The 21043-nt window shown below is 35.7% G+C and overlaps 1 protein-coding gene across 4 annotated transcripts in view; it reads left to right on the top strand.

The window, feature by feature from the left end:
• ERCC6L2 (ERCC excision repair 6 like 2) overlaps positions 1-21043 on the top strand; it is a 135026-nt gene that overhangs the window by 103651 nt on the left and 10332 nt on the right. Inside the window, exon 18 of one of the 4 annotated variants that reach the window (XM_059143007.1) lies at positions 11956-12022. The exons of the other annotated variants lie outside the window; for them this stretch is intronic. Coding sequence (XP_058998990.1) covers positions 11956-12012 — 57 coding nt within the window. The 3' untranslated portion in view covers positions 12013-12022. Of the gene's footprint in view, positions 1-11955; positions 12023-21043 lie in introns of those variants that run through there. 4 annotated transcript variants of the gene reach the window in all.

Here is a 21043-nt window from a genome sequence, read left to right as displayed (position 1 = left end):
TTTAATTAACTTCTAGTTTAATAGAAAGTTAAATGCAAATATATAGACATAATGTTCTTAGCCAGATATTTTTTTAAATGACAAGTTTGAGTTTCCTGGTAGACAAAACAAAGGAAGTAAACAATTTATTTAGTGTTTTCTCAACTACCGCATTTGGAAATGTGTGTGGGCACTTTGGGTGGTCACAGTGACTGAGTGCCCGAGTGGCATTAATGTCTGAAGGCCAGGGAAACTAAATGGCTGTTGTGGGGGAGGGGGGACCATCCCACATGCCAAGAATTGTTCTGTTCAAAATGCCATAACACCCTGCTGAGAAGCACTGAGCTAAATTGTTGTCCTTAAGGAAAAGAAAAAGAAAAAAAAATGCTGGCTCTTCTAAGGAGGAAGAAAGCTTTTCCTAGCACTTAATTTGAGGGAAATTTGTCACCTGGGATTTTAAATGGTGGCTACCGAATGATCTAGTGAGCAATGAGCTGTCTGATAATATCCTTAGAGTAAATGAAATAACAGACTTTGAAAGGCTGTGCTTTTAGCATTTTTCATTCTAATCCAAAGGCACAATGCCACAATATAACACATGAAAGCATTCTTTCATGACCCACATACGCTGCCCTTTTAATATATCCTCATTTGATCTAGGAATATACCATATCTCAACCAACACTGTAGAGAGCTATTTCTATAGTTGGTCTACCTTGTAAACGAGCTATCTGAAAAAGGTAAGCAGAAATATGCTGGGTTTGCCAGAAATGTACTATATTAGAAAGAAGAGCCTATCAGAATCTCTTAAATAGACAACTAATTTTTTCTTAGGGTTGTATTTTTCAACCATACTCACCTTTTTTTTTAACCATGCCCTTATCCAAACAAACAAATTTTAATGTGAAAACATCAGCTAATTTGGCAAACCCCTGTAGTAGATGTTAATGAAATCATTTAACTGGATATTTGTTGTTGGTTTATTTAAATATTTCTCAGAAAACAAATTTGCAGTCTCATGTAATTCTTTCCAAAGCGGATCTGAGAAGCAACCACCTAAATATAAAAGAAATAAAGGTCCCTTTGGAACCTTCTCAAGGCAAATTGTAAAAAATTAAAATGGTAGAAATACACTTTGCCCTTAATTAGGCCAAGGAACAGGAGCAAGGGAGTTCCTTTATCCTTATGTTAGCAATCCCAGTAGTTCTCAATCTTTTTTAGCCCTAACATTCTTGAGGTCGACAGCACAATCTTGTCAGAAACTTTGTCTCTTCACAGTGATTTTTGGAGTGAGGGACATTTCTTACCAAGAAACAAGTTGAAATATTCATCCCCTAGGATTTCTAATATGCCCTTTGAGGCTGTATGTCTCCCCATCACACACAAACCAACTTAGTAAACCTTGTTGCAGGGTGCATGAAGAAATGTGTTGTTCAATGACTAAATCATAGTGGGTGTAAAATATTCAGGCAAGTTTTAAAGCCACTAAGCAGGAGGTCCCATCCCATGCCACCAGTGCTAGCAGGCCAAGAACAGTCTGTACAAACATGCTCATCACAGCAGCCAGCCTCTTTTTAAATCAATACTTGATACAGTAAAATTCCAACAGAGTAAGATTCAGTCCCTCAGATTTTACCTCTACCATTTAATACATCAGGTTAATAATACCGCTGTAATTTCTTGAAAGTTGTAATGAAAATTTCTTGAAAGAAGTAATGTACACCACAAAGTCACTTAGGGACAGTACATGATTTAGGATCAAAAAAGAAAATTCTTACTTGTTATAAGAAAATCAGAATTTCCAAAATAGTGATCTTATGTATTTATGATGTTCTTAATTTTTCACCACCATCAAAGACTGAAACTATTGGTTTTTTTGACATACAACTACAACTCCTGAGACATGTCTCACGCTTTCCTCCTTTTAGTTTGGTTAGTAATAAAGGCCTTATGTAATGAGTTTCATTTTCAATTTGTTGAACTCTGTAATCTTCCAGGAGCCAAAGTTATAACTAGCCTATGGCGTGAACTCCATTCAGAATGTCAGTTTAGATTGTAGCTCTACTTCATACTTCCTGTGTGACCCTGAGAAAGGCACTTACTTTCTCTGTGCCTCAATTTCTTTGTGTTTAAAATACAAAATAATTATATTTCTTACCTCAAAAAGTTGTTGTGAAACTAAATGAGGTAAAACACCCTTGACGGTACCTGACACAAAGTAAGCACTCAGTGAGAAATAGGTATTGTCATCACTGGGTAAGACTAATGTCTAGTCTCTAATTCCCCTGGAAGGGAGGTATCAGTGAGGAAAAATAATCCATAAATAGCTGTATGCAACCATATTTAATTATAAATAAAAGAATGGGTGATATTAGCAAATCTGGGGCTTTGGACTCCCTTAAAAAGAAAAACAAGAATATTCATGGTAGAATATCCTTCAGAAGTTTATATGTGACTACTGAGATTTTGCTTATGAAAATAGAAAGCCATCAGTACTTTATATTAGTTTATTCTAAATATTCTGTATTAGAATTGGAGATATTAGTAACTTTTCTGCATAAAGCTGATAGATTTACTTTATTTTGATTCACTGATTGAAGTGACTCCTTTTAATTCAAGATATCTCTATAGCTGCTGACATTCAAATGAGTGAGACATCACTCTACCATCAGACTAGCCTTTCATATTATCTCTGTATATCATATTCTTGGTTCTCATCATTATAAATCTTCTGGAAACTAAATACCACCTCAGTAATGTCAGGGAGATGGAACTATGGTGGTATCCTTTTTCTCTTTTTACTAAAACTATTTATAAAGATGGTTAAATTAGGATAACTGGAAAGACTTTTTAAAAAATAGTATTACTTTACATAGGTGAGATATTGATAACATTTCAGAGTCATCTCACAGAAGTTCCAAGTAAACAAATTCATAATCACCGATTTCATCATATCTGGTCAAAATTACTTACACACCTTTAATGAGTAAGTCACCGAAACACACCATCATCTTTAGTTAGAGATAATGTATGTCACTCAGTGAGAGAACTGTAGAGCGGTGGTGGCGATAGCGTGTGGTGGCAATAGTGAATTTGCAGTTTTCAAAAAAATTGAAAGTTGTTATGGGAAGAAAGGAGAATAAACTAAGGTAAAGGGAAACAAAGCAAAAGAGGCTCAGCCATAGTGTCAGAAAATATCTGCAAACCTCTTGCTTCTAAAGTCTCCAGAAATCCCCAGACCTCCCACCTACAGTACAGTATCTTTCATCTTGGGGCTCACATCCAGAATCTTTATTACTGAGAATTCTTCTGAGTGCTTCTTGTCTGTCACCAAAGTTTTATTAGAGACCTTTATTTGTGTTTGAAAAGATTGTGTGTGCGTGTGTGTGTGCATATGCTTGCGTGTGGTCTGTGTGTGTGTGTGTCTGCAGCCAGATGCAGATGTGTTGTCTCACTTCCTAAGAAAATGAAATAAATCCTATTTACTTGTATGAAGGCAACATACATTTAACAGTAGTCACAATATGCAAGTGTTTCACTCTCCAAGGAATACTATAGTTGAGTGTAAATAGGAGCTTTTAACTAAATTGCAAAGGAGTATACAAACTAAATGGAAAGGTTACAAAAAATAAGTAATGTACACCACAATCCTAGATGAACTCCTATGATCCTTTTAGAGTTTCTCAGTCCTTTTGATGTAATTATTGATAACCAAAATGACAAGAGCTCAGAACCTGCTTTTCAAATTCAGCCATATATTAGAAGGCCTCAAATATACTATCTTTTCTGTGTTTCTTATAGTTCAGACTTTTATAAATGGGTTTCAACTTATATATTATATAGATGTCTTGAATGAAAACCTGTCTCTCCTAAAATAAATTTCTAATCAAACTTGGTTATTTAGTAATACAAACATATAAAATAAGAACTCGTTTTGGCTTAAGTTTAGATATTTTAGAGCCGTTTCTGAAGACAGCTTATCTTAAAAGATGAGATGTCTGATAACGAGAGGGAAAATGTGAGTGGTTTCGGTTTAAACTCAGACCAGAAAGAAATGTTTTTAAGCATCTCAAAGGACTGACTGATAATACCTTTATTAAAGTTAATTTGTCCTTTTAATATATGGAAGTATGTAACAGAATTTAGCTATACCTGTTTGTGGTGTGGGGCCTCATTTTTTCAATCAACTGCATGTTTTCAACTTAAGTATACTTAAAGTTTTCTGAAAAGAAATGTACAAAGACAGCATTCAATTAAGGATTAATCACTATGGCAACTGAGACATGGTGACCCAGAGGAGGGGATGTATTCTCCCCTCCGTTTCCTGCCAGCTGTCATGGTCAACCTCTGTGCCTGAATCCACGCCAAAATATAGACTGTGACCAACTCTAAGAAACTATATCTGTATTTTTATAAATTGGTACAAGTATCAGACTATAAAAGAAGACTTAATCCCCTGAATTGGATGACAGACACTTGGCACTCTTGCCAGTGTTTGACAGAGAAAAAACGGGTCGCTTTGTAGTAAAACCTGGATTAATAGTAAACCCTTCTTTATGTTATTGCAGTGTGGTGTAAATGAGAGGCCTAAGCACTCTGTCAGCCCAGGCCCGGGGGAGCGTGGGGAAGGGTGCCTTTTATAACCCGTGCAGGTTTAAGCACTGCTCAGAATACTGTAAATACAAAATGTTGTGTTAGTAAGAACTCCTCTTTCTTGTATTCGCATTAGATTGGCATTTTGTAGATTTCTTTAAGAAAGGATTTCTATGAGCTATGGTGGATTTGATTGCAGTATGTTTATACAGCTTTTGGAGTCAGCAAGGAGGGATGGACTGTTTATAATGAAGTCGACTTTGGGGAGATATAGCATTCCATTATCCTATTTTTCAGAATAGTGAATGGCATGATGGTTTAAAGTAATCGTTCACAAATGACTGGTTTATGAAGTAGTTGAGTAAGGAAGGTTTATGGTTTCAGCATGGAACAAAATTAACTCTTACTGGGTGAGATTTCTTATGGTTTTATCGTTTTTCTTTCTATAGCTAGATGCTAATTTTATGATATTTGTATCAGAAAGTTATTCTTTCAAGTAATTTGAGTAGAGATCAAGATTTTTCTAATTTTGTGTGTGTGTGTGTTTGTGGGCATGAAGACTTTCTATCTTTGGAACTAGGGTTGATTCAGAAAGATAGTAATAATTCATGAAGAACACCTGTTACCTAGTCAGAGGAAGGAGACTCTGATATTAACTTTAAATACACACACCTAGTCCCCTCCTAGCTAGTGGCTGTGAGTAGACATGACATCCTTCCTCACAGTGGTGTTACCAGGATTAAAGGAGTAACTTGACTGCTGAGCTTGTGTACAAAGCATATTCAGCTTCTTGCAAGAAAGACATTGAAATTACTCAGAAGATGATAGAAATTTCTATTCTTGTAATTATGATTATTGCTGATCAGTAAAGGCAATGAGTGAGACTCCCTACAATGTCCTAATATGATTTTTATTGTTAATAGTACCAACAATAGCATGTGTTAGAAAACCATAGAAGATGTCTAGTTCTCTAATTTTATAGATGAAGGACCTACTTGAGCTATGGCTCACTTTTCATGAAGAATTCTATAGGAAAAATGCATTTGAAAGGAATTATAAACTAATTTAACAATGAATTGGACTGACACCAATAATCTTTGCTTAACAAGATGTAGTTGGATTCTAACTCTTCTTCTAGTCAGTCATTGTTCCAATTGCATAGAAGATAGATGTTGCTTCTTAAAACAATTTCTCCATTTAGAATAGTTGGAAGATTCTAAATAGTTAAAAAATACTATTTCTTCAAATAATGCTTTTTCATTAACAATATAAAAACTTAAAGATATATGATCTCATTTAACTGTGATTGACTCTACCTAGTGACTTAAAGAAAGTTAAACACATAACATCCCTTTTCAAATTATATTTTATCCCTCTGTGAAAACCGTGGTATCAATTGGACATGGCCACTTAATAGAAACACCTATTGCCTTGTCATCTGAGACTCTTGTCTCTATGCATTTGAATTCTGAATTTTTATAGGATGAATAAAACAAAATTTTAAGACAAGAGAATCATAGCATTTCAGAATTTGGAGGATTCTTGGAGACTATTTAATGCAAATGAATTGTTTTTACTGATTTTTAAAAATCAGATGGTAAGTGATTTCCCTCAGGCCCAATAATATCAGTAAGCTTAGATGCCTATAGTCTTTCAACATTTCTATCTTCTGTTGTGCTTTTTCCCTCAGTTCCTTTGGCTTCTATTTTGGTTTGGAGGTTTTACTTTTTTTTTTTTTTTTAACTCCATTTTACTTTTCCAGTATGAAAAATCAGTCTAATTTTCCAAAATAACTTGCCTATGAAGAACATCCTCACTTTAGCAGTTGAACAAAAAATCCAGGTGGACTGAATGTATCCTTTACTTAAAAAAATTTTTTTTAGATACTTAAAACTATCTGGTGTACACTTTCATAAACACCATGACTTAGCAACAGGCAGCACAGAGTGAGAGTTCACAAAATGTTGGTCATTGGGAATTCCTGCACAAAAGTATTACATAAGGCACAATCATCTTCACTACGACATCAAGGCTCCTGCACTTTTAGCTCCACAAGTTAATATAAAACTAGGTATTGCTGGCAGATCATATAAGCATATTAGTCATTTTAGAGCAGCATAAAGGCTGGTATTCATTTTCACTCATTTTCACTCTTTGTCATCCGTTGGCCATAGTGCTGGAATAGGAAACCACTCAAGAATGGAGAACATAGGTAACCGTGTCAGAAAAGATATCCCTACCCATGCATGACTTTGAGCTTCCTCATTTAGCAGTAATAATACATCTAAACAGTCACTTTGGGCCTTAATTTTCTGTCTTCCAAAGTTCTGTGAAATGTCTTTTTGTGCTTCTTTTCCATGGCACACAAGGCCTATCTCAGTTGGGTGCCAGCTTGCTTTTTCAGCCTCATTCTGCTACACTCATTCAAAGTTACTGATACTTTGTATAAATCACTATGCTAGACATTGGGGATATAAAGATAAACAGGCTCTTCCGGTCAGCCTTCAGCTTATAAACCAATCTCCAAGCACACCATGGACTTGAACCCTGCCATGCCTTTGCTCCTGTGATTCTTTTGTTTAAAATTCCATTTCTGAGTACCTGGGTGTCTCAGTTGGTTAAGCATCTGCCTTTGGCTCAGGTCATGATCCCAGATTCTTGGGATTGAGCCCCATATTGGGCTCCCTGCTCAGTGAAGAGCTTGCTTTTCCCTCTCCTTCTGCTTGCTGCTCCCCTTCTTGCTTGTGTTCACTCTGTGTGTCAATAAATAAATAAATAAAATCTTTTTAAAAAATAAAATAAAATTCCATTTCATCTGCGTTTGCCTATTGAACTCTTGCCCCTTGGTCATCAATGATGGCTGCCCCTCAGGCTTCTTCAAAGCAATGTGAATATCTTCCTCATCTTCATTTGTGTGTGTGTGTGTGTGGTAGCACTTATCACTGTAGTGTGTGTTATTATAGTATGTCTACAGGATGCTTTCAGCTGCAAGGAATAGAATAACCATCTAAAAGTGGCCTATACAAACAGACACATGAAGAGATGCTCAACATCACTAATTGTAAGGCAATTACAAATCAAAGCCACAATATCACCTCACATCTGTCATAAGGGCTAAAATAAAAAACACAAGAATAAGTGTTGGATGTGGAGAAAAAAGAACCCTTGTGCCCTGGTGGTGGGGATGCAAACTGGTGCACCCACTATAGAAAACAGTATGGAGGCTTCTTAAAAAATTAAAAATAGAAATACCATATGATCCAGTAATTCCACTACTGGATATTTACCCAAAGAAAGTGAAAACACTAATTCAAAAAATATATATATCACTCCTATGCTTATTGTAGCATTATTTACAATAGCCAAGATATAGAAGCAACCCAAGTGTCCATCAATAGATGAATGGATAAAGAAGATGTGGTATATAACACAATGGAATTTTACTCAGCCACCAAAAACAAAACAAAACAAAACAGAAAGAGAGACCTTGCCATTTGCAACAACATGAATGAACCTAGAGGATATTATGCCAAGTAAAAGAAGTTAGACAGAAAAAGACAAATACCATGGGATTTAACTTATATGCAGAATCTAAAAAAACAGAACAAGTGAATAAATAAACAAAAAGCAGAAACAGATCCATAAATAGAGAGAATAAGCTGATGATTGCCAGAGGGGAGAGGGGTGAGAAGGATGGGCAAAATAGGTGAAGGGGAGTGGGAGATGCAGGCTTCCAGTTACAGGATGAGCAAATCACAGGAATAAAAGGTGCAGCACAGAGAATATAGTCAATGGTATTGTAGTAGCACTGAATGGTGGCAGGTGGCGGCTATGCTTGTGATGAGCCTTGCATAACATGGAGACTTCTCGAATCACTATGAAATTAATGTAATGTTGTAGGTCAACTCTACTTCAATAAAGATTAATTAACTGATTAATTAATAAAAGTAACCTGTACAATGGACTATTGAGCTAATTCACATAATAGCCAGTCTGTTGGTGGCTATGTCCAGGTTTAGTGCTACAGATCAGTGACACTGTAAGGATTCAGGCTCTCTCATCTTCTGTCCCACTATCCTTAGTAAGTTACCATTTAGTCCCTGGGCCTTTTGCCTCATGTTGTAGGATAACTACTGCATCTTAAGAACTCATTTTCTCATACAAATGTATCTAAAGACAGAAAGGTGTGGTTCTTTTCATATTTGTCTCCCTTTATTGGGGAGAACGGTCTTTCCTGCAAAACATGCCTACTAGCTTGCCTAACCTCAGTTTATCCCCCTCAAAAACTGAGAGAGCAATCCATCTTCCCCAAACACTTCTCTAAGAGAATTCCACTTTTGTCCAGACAACAAACAGTAACAGTGGCTGTTGGTAAGGCCATCAACAATGTTTGCCACTATATTCCTGGTTAGCTTGTGAAACTCTTTTGTGTTAGGATCTGAGTCTTACTCTTCTATTCCCAGAAGCTAGGTACCTAGTACCTAGATATTCAATCAGAGCTTACTAATTTTAATTGTTTCTAATAGACACTAACTAAAACCTTCTCAAAGAGATTCTAAAAATAAAAAATGGGAGGAATTTTTAACATAAACATGAATTTTTTTGTGGTGGATTGGCTTTAGGCAGGATAAATAGGTTTGAACTGTGGTCCTTGATCTAATACGAAATTTGAGACTCTTTTGCAAATTTCTTATGGAATTTGTGATATTTTTGCCAATTTCCTGATGAGGCTGATATCCCTGTTAACATAACCAGAGTCATCTCTCACAGATTTTATGTCAAAATTGTTAGTATGTTGATGTTTTATTTTAAAGGTATCATCATCTCATAGCCAAGTTACTATCAGAATCAACTTTCAATTAATCTGTAAACAATTTTCATGACTCTGGCAGCCATTGCTTAAAAATGGAATTGGAAGGACATATCCTACTTTTATTCAGTATTTAACGTTATGCTGTTATTGTTGCCAGGTGAAGTAATGAATACCTTCAGAGGAAGAAATTTTGCTTTTGGTGAATTGTCTTCCAAAAATTTTTCTTACTTGTGTTATGTTTGTGTAAGTTTATATTCATCCAACATTCATTTATTGGAAGGCTGTTGGGTACATGACTCAGGACTCTCCCTCTCCTCCTCACTTTCCCTGTCTCTCTCTCTCTATATATATACATATACATACCTACCTACACACACACACACATCTGGTTGTTCTCTGTTAGAGGCATGTATAGATCCAGTTGCACAGGTAAGATCTAAGCAATCAAAATAGTTTCCAATAGTATAAGGGTCCTACCTATTCAAAGAGGGCCCCTTGATTTTGCTGTATTCCCTTGGTGTGTGAAATTGGGATTTTTGGTCTACATGCAACATTGTTGCTACTTGGCTTAGTTTTAGGATTTTTGGTCTACATGCAACATTGTTGCTACTTGGCTTAGTCTGCTGTGTGTGATTACATTAACTCTTAAATCAAGGTAGATTCCATTTATGAGACTGACGCGCTACCTACTGCGCTATTGAAGCACCTGGTAGATTCCATTTATATAGTAAAGCTATCAAGTGAGAAATTGAAATAGCAATGCAAGAAAAAAAAAAAAAAGATGCAAGGAAAGTCTCATGCATCTGGACCTTCAAGAATTGGTAGGACTATGCTGGGCAGAAGGCAGGGCTAAGGAAATTTGACTCCAAAAGTGAACATCATGATGTGTCTGGCAGTAGTGAGAAGACTAGCCTAACCAGACCAGCCTATATTGGACATCAGAAAGAGTAAGGCTGTATAGGGGGAATGGATCATGAAAAGCCTTGAATGTAGAGCAATAATCAAAAGATGCCAAACTGACCTGAACAGACCAAAATGTAAGATTTTATACTCTGACAAGTAACTTTCAACATGTGCAGAATATCTTACCATTCTTTGGTGAAGAAGGCCAAGAGCCAGGCCTGGAGCTGCTAATCATTTTTCTAGACAGAAAGACTCTTCTGCTTTCCCTCGCTAAGCCGGGAGCCTTTTCCCAGGTGTAGACCTAAAGCTGGGTGAAACCAATACCCATTCTGGATCAGCCTGGTCTGTTTTCCAACATGGAGGTAGCAAGTATGTGCTGAATGAAGGCATGTCAGTTTCTGGTAGATGAGTGGTTCTCAAAAGTGTCATCCATGGAATGGACCCCTAAGATACTGGAGGCTCTTGTAGGGGTCTGCAAGGTCAGAACTTTTTTCAGAATATTTCTAAGTACACTTTCCACTTGTTAACATTTGTACAAATGGTGCAAAAGCGATGGTGAGCAAAGTGCTGGCAGCTCAGTGTGAATTGAGCTGTGGCCCCCATGATACCTCATGGCCTTTAGGTTCTGTACTGTTACATATTTGCAGGAAAAGAAAACTAGCTTCTCTGATGAATATCCTTGATGAACTTATATCTTTGATAAAAAATGGCTAATTTTGTCAAATCTCAACCCTTTCATACTCATCTTTTTTTTCTATTCTGTTTGATAAAATAGGAAGTGTACATAAGCATTTGTTTAATTGAGCTGGAAACGGAACTAGTCACTTTTTTTTTTTTATAAAACATCATTTGTACTGGCATACTGGTTATTCAAATTTGTATAGTTGGTAGATAATGTCTTTAAAATGAACGTAGTGAGTTTTATTTGTACTTCAAAGAAAACAACGGGCAGTACATGTTGTCAGCAATAAAAGTCAGGCTTTCGAGTGAAAACTAAAATGTTGAAAAACCATGACCATAACACTTTCCCTATACTTAAAAGATTTTTTTTTTCCTGATGCAGTAGGTGATGATAACAACACATATGGTTTTCCAGTGTTGTACAGTTGAATGTATCAACGTTTTTTTTTTTTTTTTTTTTTTTTTTTTTTTTTTTTAAAGATTTTATTTATTTATTTGACAGAGAGAAATTACACTGAGAGGCAGGCAGAGAGAGAGAGAAGGAAGCAGGCTCCCTGCTGAGCAGAGAGCCCGATGTGGGACTCGATCCCAGGACCCTGAGATCATGACCTGAGCCGAAGGCAGCGGCTTAACCCACTGAGCCACCCAGGCGCCCCTGTATCAACGTTTTGAAGGTCTGCATAGCTCAGTTAATTGATGTTTTCAAATGACCAGTGAACGATACCACAAAATCATGCTGGGGAAAAAAACAAGATATACTCATGAATTTTAATTTTAACAATATAAAAAATTTACTGATACAGTTTCAGGTTTTACATGAAATTAACCTTGAGTTTTGATACAGTATAAAAAAAGAATATCTCCAGTTATCTGATATTTAAAATAGTAAATATTTTAATATTTGATTATTTTTAATTTAATATTTAATTATTAAAATATTCATCCCTTTTCTAACTACATATCTCTGTGATACTGATTTTCTTCAGATACTCCAACCAAAAGTTACTTTGTTGCAACAGATTAAATGCAAAAGCCAGATATGAGAATCCAGCTATTAAAGACATTTACAGAAAGGTAAAACGTAGACTCTCAGGGAGCCTGGGTGGCTCAGATGGTTAAGTGTCTGCTTTTGGCTCAGGTCATGTTCTCCAGGTCCTGGGATCGAGCCCCACGTCAGGTTCCCTGCTGAACAAGGGAGTTTGCTTCTCCCTCTCCTTTTGTCTCTCCCCTCTGTTCCTGCTCTTTCTCTTGAATAAAATCTTTAAAAAAAAAAAAAAAAGCTATAAAAACATGTTATTGATTTTTTAACAGACTAATAAAAATTTTAAATGTTTAATAGGTAAAACCCACACAAAATCTCTTTGGGGTCCTTCATAATTTTTAAAGTGTAAAAATGGGGTGCCTGCGTGGCACAATCAGATAAGCATCTGTCTGACTCTTGATTTCGGCTCAGATCATGATCTCAGGGTCCTGAGATTGAGCCCCAGGTTGAGACCTACATTGGACTTGCACTAGGTATGGAGCCACTGAAGATTCTCCCTCTGCCCCTTCCCCTGCTCTCGAGCACTCACTCTCTTATGTGTGCGCTCTCTCTCTCTCTCTCTCTCTGTCGCTCGCTCTCTCTCTAAAATAAGTAAATCTTAAAAAAGAAAGTAAGTGTAGGGCAGCCTTGGTGGCTCAGTCAGTTAAGCATCTCCCTGTGGCTTAGATCATGAATGATTCCAGGTTCCTGGGATCAAATCCCACATTGGGCTCCCTGCCCAAATAGTCTTTAGAGAAAGTTTTACAGTACTGTAATTAAGACATATAAAAATTCAAAAGTGTGTCAGGGCTATAAGATTCTAAGGACCTATTCGTTACTTTCTGGAAATCCTATAAGAACTGATAGAATTATGAATTTTAAATATGGAAGAGACTGATGGGAGTCCCTGATCCAGATTCCTACCCCCTAGATCCTGATCCCCAAATCAGTAATTATCTTCCAGGGTAGTGAGGCTCAAAAAGATACAAAAACTTCCGAGTTTCCCCTGAACCCCAGGGCCCGAGTCCAGTGTTTCCACTTTTATCCCAGAAGCCCCCAGATCCCGCTCTAGCCTTTTTCTGCAGGAGGTAATAAAGGGAATTTATGCCCTGATCATGCTGCCACATAGGACTGAGGGTGTTCGTGAACACTCCCTTTTACTGGGCTGCAGACTTTGGTGATTGCCACTGTCTCATCTGGCCTTTTCCACAGATGACTGCCATGGCAGTCCCTTCAGGGTCACAGATCCCAAGGAGATGGGGCTTTTATATTTCTTCTTGTAGTCTGCTCCACAGTATTCACCTGCTCTCCCAAGGCTGTCACTTTGTTCTTTTAGATGGGTAGATCTGTCAGTAAATGAGAAATGGCCTCTTGTGGATAGAAAAGGAACCTAGGCTCAGGACAGCCAATATAAACTTGTCCTGTTGTGACTCTTCCAGAAAGCAAAGCACTATTAAAAATATATAGATATAGGGGCACCTGGGTGGCTCAGTCATTGTCTACCTTCGCCTCAGGTCATGATCCCAGTGTTCTGGGATCGAGCCCCGAGCCCCCTGCTCAGTGGGAAGCCTGCTTCTCCCTCTCTCACTCCCCTTGCTTGTGTTCCCTTTCGTGATGTCTCTCTCCCTCTGTCAAATAAATAAATAATACCTTTTTAAAAACTAGATAGATAGATAGATACAGAGATATAGAGATATATAAATAGAGATGTGTCATTTCTTCCAGGAAGAAAGCAGACCAAAACCAAAAAAGATTTGGAATTTGCATCGAAGTGTTTTTTTCAGATTTGAATGTCATTTTTAAACATGCGGAAAATTTGACTTTAATATGTATTTGTGGTGACTCCTCTAAACAGCTGGCTTTTCTCCAGAGGATGAGTAATGACAATTCAGGGCTCATAGTTGTCTTTCCTGAATATTGGAAAACTGCATTTACAGTAATATTGCCTACCTCCAGGCAAAAATCTTGAATGATTACTTTAAGGATAAGAGATTTTTCACACCTGTACAAAGATTCTTAAAAGTTTTTTTGTCCTTTTAGAAACTCAGATGCCATTGAATAAATATATTTACATGTGCTATATGTTTTTATAGTACTCCTCATTCCCTGCTTTGCAAAGACAAGGAAGTTTATTACTTTTTAGAGTTTTTTTTAGAATTCAGCCCTTACCCAAAGGGAGATTTCAATTTTCATCTTTCATTTGAACAGATGTATAAACAACAGCTGCCTTTCAGACTTCACTATTTAAGATTTAATGAAAGAAAAAAAAATGAAAGTTTTTGTTGTTGTTGTTGGTTTTAGTCTCTATGGCAAAGTTGGTGTGATCGTTGGTGTGATCAGTACAGTGTGAGAACCTGTGACTACATGATACGCCCACAGGTGGCCATGATCATAGAGCACCTTGTGAGGCTCTGTGCTTTTCTCAGGAATAAGATGTAGACCAAGAGCTTCCTGTAATGGGCAGATCCTTTGGTAATCTTGGAATCCACTTTATTTAATCTTTCCGTTCAGGCTTCTCGGGGTCTGAGCGATCAGGACCTTCCAATGCCTTTGAAAATCTCCTCCCTGATTTCAATTTTCTCAATGATGAATCAAGCCTAAACATCTGGTTAAGGGAGAAAAATAGTGAATGTGTCTGTTAAATATGCATTGTTCTTTCTTCTGGTGTATGTTCTACAGGGTGTTTTCTGGAGAAACCAGCTTAGCAGACAGATCTATTCCAAAATTTTTTAATAAAACATTTCAGTAACTCCCAGTAGCCTACCGTGGAATAGTAGGAGCTTATCAGGCTGTTCTGCTTCATTGTGCCCTCCCCCAATCCAAGCCTAAGTGGAGGGTACAGATGAGCAGGGAAGAAAGAATCAGCAGTATCTGCACTGGCTATAGGTGTGTCTCTAGGAATTGGTCCCAAGGAGCTTTAGAAAGATGGCAGAGATTACAGTAGTATTTCTCCTGCCAGAATGGGAATTGAAGGCTATTCATGATTACTTTTGAAACTCACTTTCCTAGATTGTAATGTTTCTTGCCCATTTGTTATAGGTGAGTGGCTACAGGCAAGATTGATCCCTATCAACTTTTTTATTGCCTTGCCATTCTCATCTAGGTGCTCTCTGCAGTTCTTTTGATAATTTACCTCCAAACTTATTTTTTACCTTCAAGACTATTAGTAGAAAGTTTTTTTTTTTAAACTTAAACATTCTCTGTACTATTCCCAATAAAGTTTCCTAGTATATGAAGATAGATTTCCTACATAGCAGAGTAAATAGAAAAATGTTAATGTAATCATATGGCTGTGAGGTAGGGGCATATGTCTTTCTTTCTTTTCTCAGTACACTGATGCCAAAGAATGCCATCTTTTAAACCTTTTTAAACTTTTAAGAGTCAGGTTTTTTCCTTACTTTCATATTGAAAACCTATATATACTTTATCACCTTTTTTTAAAGCTGTGCCTTTTAAAAAATAACTATTGGTTCAGTTAAAGTAATATAGTTTGGTTTAGATCTAATGTCTTGAAATACAGACAATGCAATGCACTTTTGGTTCAAAGGAAAAATAAAGTATTATCAAATGTTATCTGAATGTTTCTTAATATTGGCCTGAAGATAAGGAACTTTCCTGGTAGAACCAATATAAACCTAAAACTTTCCATGAAGAAATAAATTGCACAGAATTATATACAGTTGTTTAGGTCTAGTGTGGATTCATTGTGGCTACTCCAGAAGACAGGATTTTTCCCTACAAAAGTGCCCTCTTATTCATTATAATCCTAATGTATATCTTTTACAACTTAAAGTAAGTATAGCTTTTACTTTATAGAATGTAGACACTGTACATTTTTAAATAGTAATTTTTATAATATATTCTCAAACACATTTTACAGATGCAGTGGAAAAATCAATAATGATTTTATAACTTCATCAAAATTAAATAGAAGCTGATAGTCATGAAGTCTTTAAAGTGAGCTATTGCCAAGTTAAACATTTAGTTCGGAAAGATGAGACTGTTTTGGCCAAAATATATTAGAACAATTGTCATTTATAGGAATAAAGTGTTTAATGTTTTAGCTGCATTGAACAAATTTTTATATTATGAATTTTAGTTTTAACAACAATTACCTTTGTAAAGACAACACATCATGTGTTTAAATTCTTAATTATATAAATCAGATTAGGACTTGGAGAATCAGACATAGCCTTTTATCTTTTTAGCCCTGTGTAACTGTGGTCTGAAGGGGGACAGTTTTTCCTTCACTTTTTCAATTCTCAACTAATTGCTCCATATAGTATGTATATGCCCATAGCACATTACTGCTCATAGATTAAAATTATTACTTTAGGATTCTCTGATAAACCCACCTTCTTAAGGAGCCCCCCATTTCCATTCAACTAATTTCATTGTCAAATGGATTCTTAACTGCATTCTTACATTTCCTAGAAACAATTACTATGTTCCTTATGCTAAGTTTTGTTTCTAATAAAGATTCCACAAATTAAATTTAACTTTTCATACACACTATAGTAGAAATACCTAACAATACTCAGTAATTAAGCAAATAATCATGAATTTAGCAATACTAAGTTATAAATTATATTCTAATAGTGTCAAACTTTCCAAAATACTTATTAGCAGAAATATTTATACTATATAAATATGTACAAAATCCTTATCTTTGTAATTTCTTATCATTATAATCATAAATTATCATATGAAGGTAAGCTTCATCAGAATGACAGAATATTGATGTACTTTCTTAAGGCAAATCTTGATGGATAATTTTAAAGAAACTTTTTTTTTTTTAAAGATTTTATTTACTTTTATTGGACAGAGAGAGAGAGAGACCACAAGTAGATAGAGATAGAGGGGAAGCAGGCTCCCCCCGAGCAGAGAGCCATATGCGGGGCTCCATCCCAGGACCCTGAGATCACGACCTGGGCCAAAGGCAGAGGCTTAACCCACTGAGCCACCCAGGAGCCCCTTAAAGAAACTTTTTAAGAAAACATTAGGAACAGTTAGGGGCTTTGCAGAAACTGGCATTTCTGCTTTATCCATGTCATTACTGCAAAATTTCTTTTTAAATACAGACATAGTGTTCCGGTTATTGGCCATTCTACTCTCTAGGTGGAAAAAGGAGTGGATTCATTTTGCTTTCTTTAGCAAGCAACCTCACCCTTTTTCCTAGTGTTAAGAAGGGATAGTATTGTCTTTTCAGTTCCTAATCTAGTTCATTTTACTGAATTTTTTATTACTCAAGCCTTTCTTACTATTGCTACTTGTTTCAGTAGTTTCAAAGAACTCTACCAAAATGGAAATCTGAACCTGGATAGATTAAAAAAAAAAAAAAGAAGGATATTGTATTGAGCCCATGTGGGAAAAGAATGTTCTTCCTTTTTTTATGATTGTCTAACATAATCAGGTTTTTAAATATGGGATATTTGGCAAAAATTAGAGATCCACATGTTTGATACCTATTGTTAGAAAAGCTGAATTTCCCTGAAGAATTTATAAAACTGACTTTTAAAAAAATGTATCCACACAAAATATGAGCTCTGTAATCCTGCCAAGGTCAGAAAGACCCAGAGTAATCATGTAAATTATTGAAAATTGCCATTGTCTGGCATGATTTCTCTATGGCTTCAGAAATTGCAATATATAAGGATGGAGTGTTCTTGGTTGGCCCAGTTCCTTCTTTTTCTGTTTATTCCCTTAATCTTCATGTAAACATCCCATCTCTCCTTATAGTAATAGATCACTATTTCTTGGGGACCATCTAAGATGATGAGCCTTTTTATTGGAAACTTTCAACCATCATCTGTTTTCTTGTGATGTAAAATAAATGCATCAAATCTCTCTCAAATATATCTTTAAAGATCAGCTTTCCTTTCTGTTAATGTTTTAAGATTCAAGAAATTATGTCTTTAAGGAAAGTGCTTTCAACATTTTGTGTCTGTCCATCTGGTTTCACAAGAGATATTTAAGAAGTCAATTTATTTTCATTAGAAATGGTTTGTTACTACAAAACATACAGTTTCAGGGTCTCTGGCTGGCTCAGTTGGTAGGGCATGTGACTCTTGATCCCAGTCATAATTTTGGTACCCATATTGGATATAGAGATTATGGAAGGAAGGAAAGAAAGAAAGGAGGGAGGGAGGGAGAGAGAGGGAGGGGGGAGGGAAGGAAAAAGAAGGGAAGGGGAAGAAGGAAGGAAGGAAAAGGGAAGGGGAGGAAGGAAAGAAGGAAAAGAAAGAAAATAGTTATATCATATGTGTTATATTCAGTTTTTCAATAAAATGAACTTGAATATAAGTTGAAGAGATAAATGATTTATTTTTTAAAAGAAAACAAAACATTCCATCTTTAAAATAAAATAAAAAATGGGCTTGTCACTTTTAAGTCCCTTAAGGGTTGGGGACTCTTTGTATATGTAAATATCTTTGTTCTCAACTGCATAGTGTGGTGGCAGGAAGATAACAGGTGCTCAGTAAATATTTGTGGAATGAAAAACTATCCCCTACCCATATTCATTTATATGTGCCATTTCAATCCCATCTAACAAGAAAAATTAAAAAAAAAAGAAAAGAAAAATAATTATGTCATTAGCAAGAATCTGTATCTAGTACACTCTTATAGTCTTTGTATGTCTGAAAAAAAGAGTAATTTAATGATAGTTAAACTGGGTATAGAATTCTAAGTTTACATTTTTTCCCTCTCTGCATGTGGATGGTATTATCTAATTATCTCCTGGTGGTGGTGGTATTAATGAGAAGTCTTTCTTCAGGTTGATTGTCATTTCTTTGTGGGATATCTTTTATTTCTCCCTGCTAGTTTTTAAGATGCCCACTGTGATATAACAAAATACAAGATTTATTATTATTTTTCCCACTAGAGATTCTCTCTCCTTTTTTGTTTTGAGGATTCATGGCTTCTTCAGTTACCTGCCATTGTGTTTTTGCATTATCTCTTCTATTTTCTTTATTTTTTTCTTCTAGTATTTTAGAAATTTTGGTATGTCTTCTTACTCTACCACTTTCCCAACTATCATAGTAAGGTTGTTTAGTCTGCTGCTTTAACTCATATTTTGAGCTTGTTGCTATCTCTGTTTTTTATTTCAAAACTATATTTCCTTTTAAGAGTTTGTGTTTGGTTCTTTTTCAGATCTGCCTATATAATACCCAGTTCTTGCTGGTAAACTCTATTCTTTCCTTTATCTTTCTGGACTTGCTAATGATTTAAAGCCTCTTTCAGGTTGCTTCATTATCTATAATTCCTCCAATTGTGTATTCTCACGCTTGTTGCATCTGCCCCATTTTCATGGTGGTGGGTTTTATTTGTTCTTCATAGTTTTTGCCTCAGCTCTTCCCCACACCCCCACACTGGAATCAAAAGCATTCTCTAGGCTATAGAAGTCTTCCTAGGGTATGTTTTTATATTCATCTCTCATTGAGAGCCATAGTTTTCAGTGATTCCGGGCCAGTTTTTTATGTTGGTTTTCAGCTTAGATTTTCCATACACTCAGGTGCTACAAAATCAGATTCCACAATTGGCATAGCCTGGGCAGTCCACATTTCATCAGTGATTCTTCCTATCTAGAGTAGGAAATTAGCCTGCTTCTCTCCTGCATTCCCAATTTGGGCTTTCCTAGCTTTAATATGCAAACTGGATATCCTCCTTTGTTTTTGGTTTGTTTATTTTTTAATGCAGGGAGTTCAGTCATTTTCATCTCCCCTTTGGACATGAGGTCCTACAGACTATAACTTAAGGCATTAGCTCCCATTCACAACTACATTACTTCTTTGCTTTTTGGCACCTAGTGATTTACCTTTCTTACTTCTGAGCTCAAATATAATTCTCCTGTTGTCAAATTATATACAGTATTTCTCTTTTTGGGATGGGATAGGACTTTCCACATATTCACTATACCATCATTTCAGGGAAATTGGAACCATGGAGTTTAAAGTTTTTTTTTTTTTCCTTGACCCAGTATTTTTAACAATTTATGTTAAATAAGCAACCCATATAGTCTGTAAAATAAATATTATTTTATGTATAATTTTAACCAACTGTAACTAGCATCTTAAAACTATTAAATATCTTGGCAATCCAGTAGAGATTAAAAAGTAGGATTTAGGGGCACCTGGGTGACTCAGTGGGTTAAAGCCTCTGCCTTCAGCTCAGGTCATGATCCGGGGGTTCTGGGATCGAGCCCTGCATTGGGCTCTCTGCTCAGCAGGGAGCCTGCTTCTCCCTCTCTTTCTGCCTGCCTCTCTGCCTACTTGTGTTCTCTGTCAAATAAATAAATAAAATCTAAAAAAAAACGTAGAATTTATGAAAATAGTTTCTTATTTAATTCTCACATAAAGATTATTATTTTTTTTAAAGTTTCACTACTTACATAAAACAGTCATATGCTTAACCAACTAAGCTACCCAGGTGCCCCTCAAGTCATTTTTGTTGTAGATAAAAATGCAAAATGTAGGAGATGAAAAGATTGTTAAGAACCCTTAGAAGTCTATTATTCATGAGTAACCACTGTTATCATTTGAATATATGTTTTTTCAGAAATTTTATATATTACTGTATATTTAAGAACAAAATGAAATTATATCCTACTTAACAGTTTTGTAAATGGCTTTTTTACAATAAATACAATACCTGAAAATCTGACTCATAATATTGAGAGAACTTACTGAATTTATGCCATGATTTTTATAATCATTAACTTTTATCCTCAGTATTGTGGATATGGTATGCAATCAGTCTTGACAATGAAGGCATCATCTTATTGTTATTACTTTTATTCTATCTTTAAGAAAGATATATCTTTAAGATATATCTTAAACCATAGATACCATGGAAACATCATAGTATTTCCATTAGTTTTATATATTTCAGAAAGATATAAAATATAACTTTTCCCCATATCTTCTTTTTAAAAATCTAGGTTAACATCTCTTATAGTGCTTTCAGTTAGGGAATTTGATATACTTGATTATAAAGAGTTCGGGGGGAAAATAAAGACATCTTCTCATTTAACCAAAATTAACTGTTTTTTCAGA

The sequence above is a fragment of the Mustela lutreola genome, chromosome 12, assembly GCF_030435805.1.
Source record: "Mustela lutreola isolate mMusLut2 chromosome 12, mMusLut2.pri, whole genome shotgun sequence".
Taxonomy (NCBI): domain Eukaryota; kingdom Metazoa; phylum Chordata; class Mammalia; order Carnivora; family Mustelidae; genus Mustela; species Mustela lutreola.
This window is presented reverse-complemented; position numbering and strand designations above follow the sequence as displayed.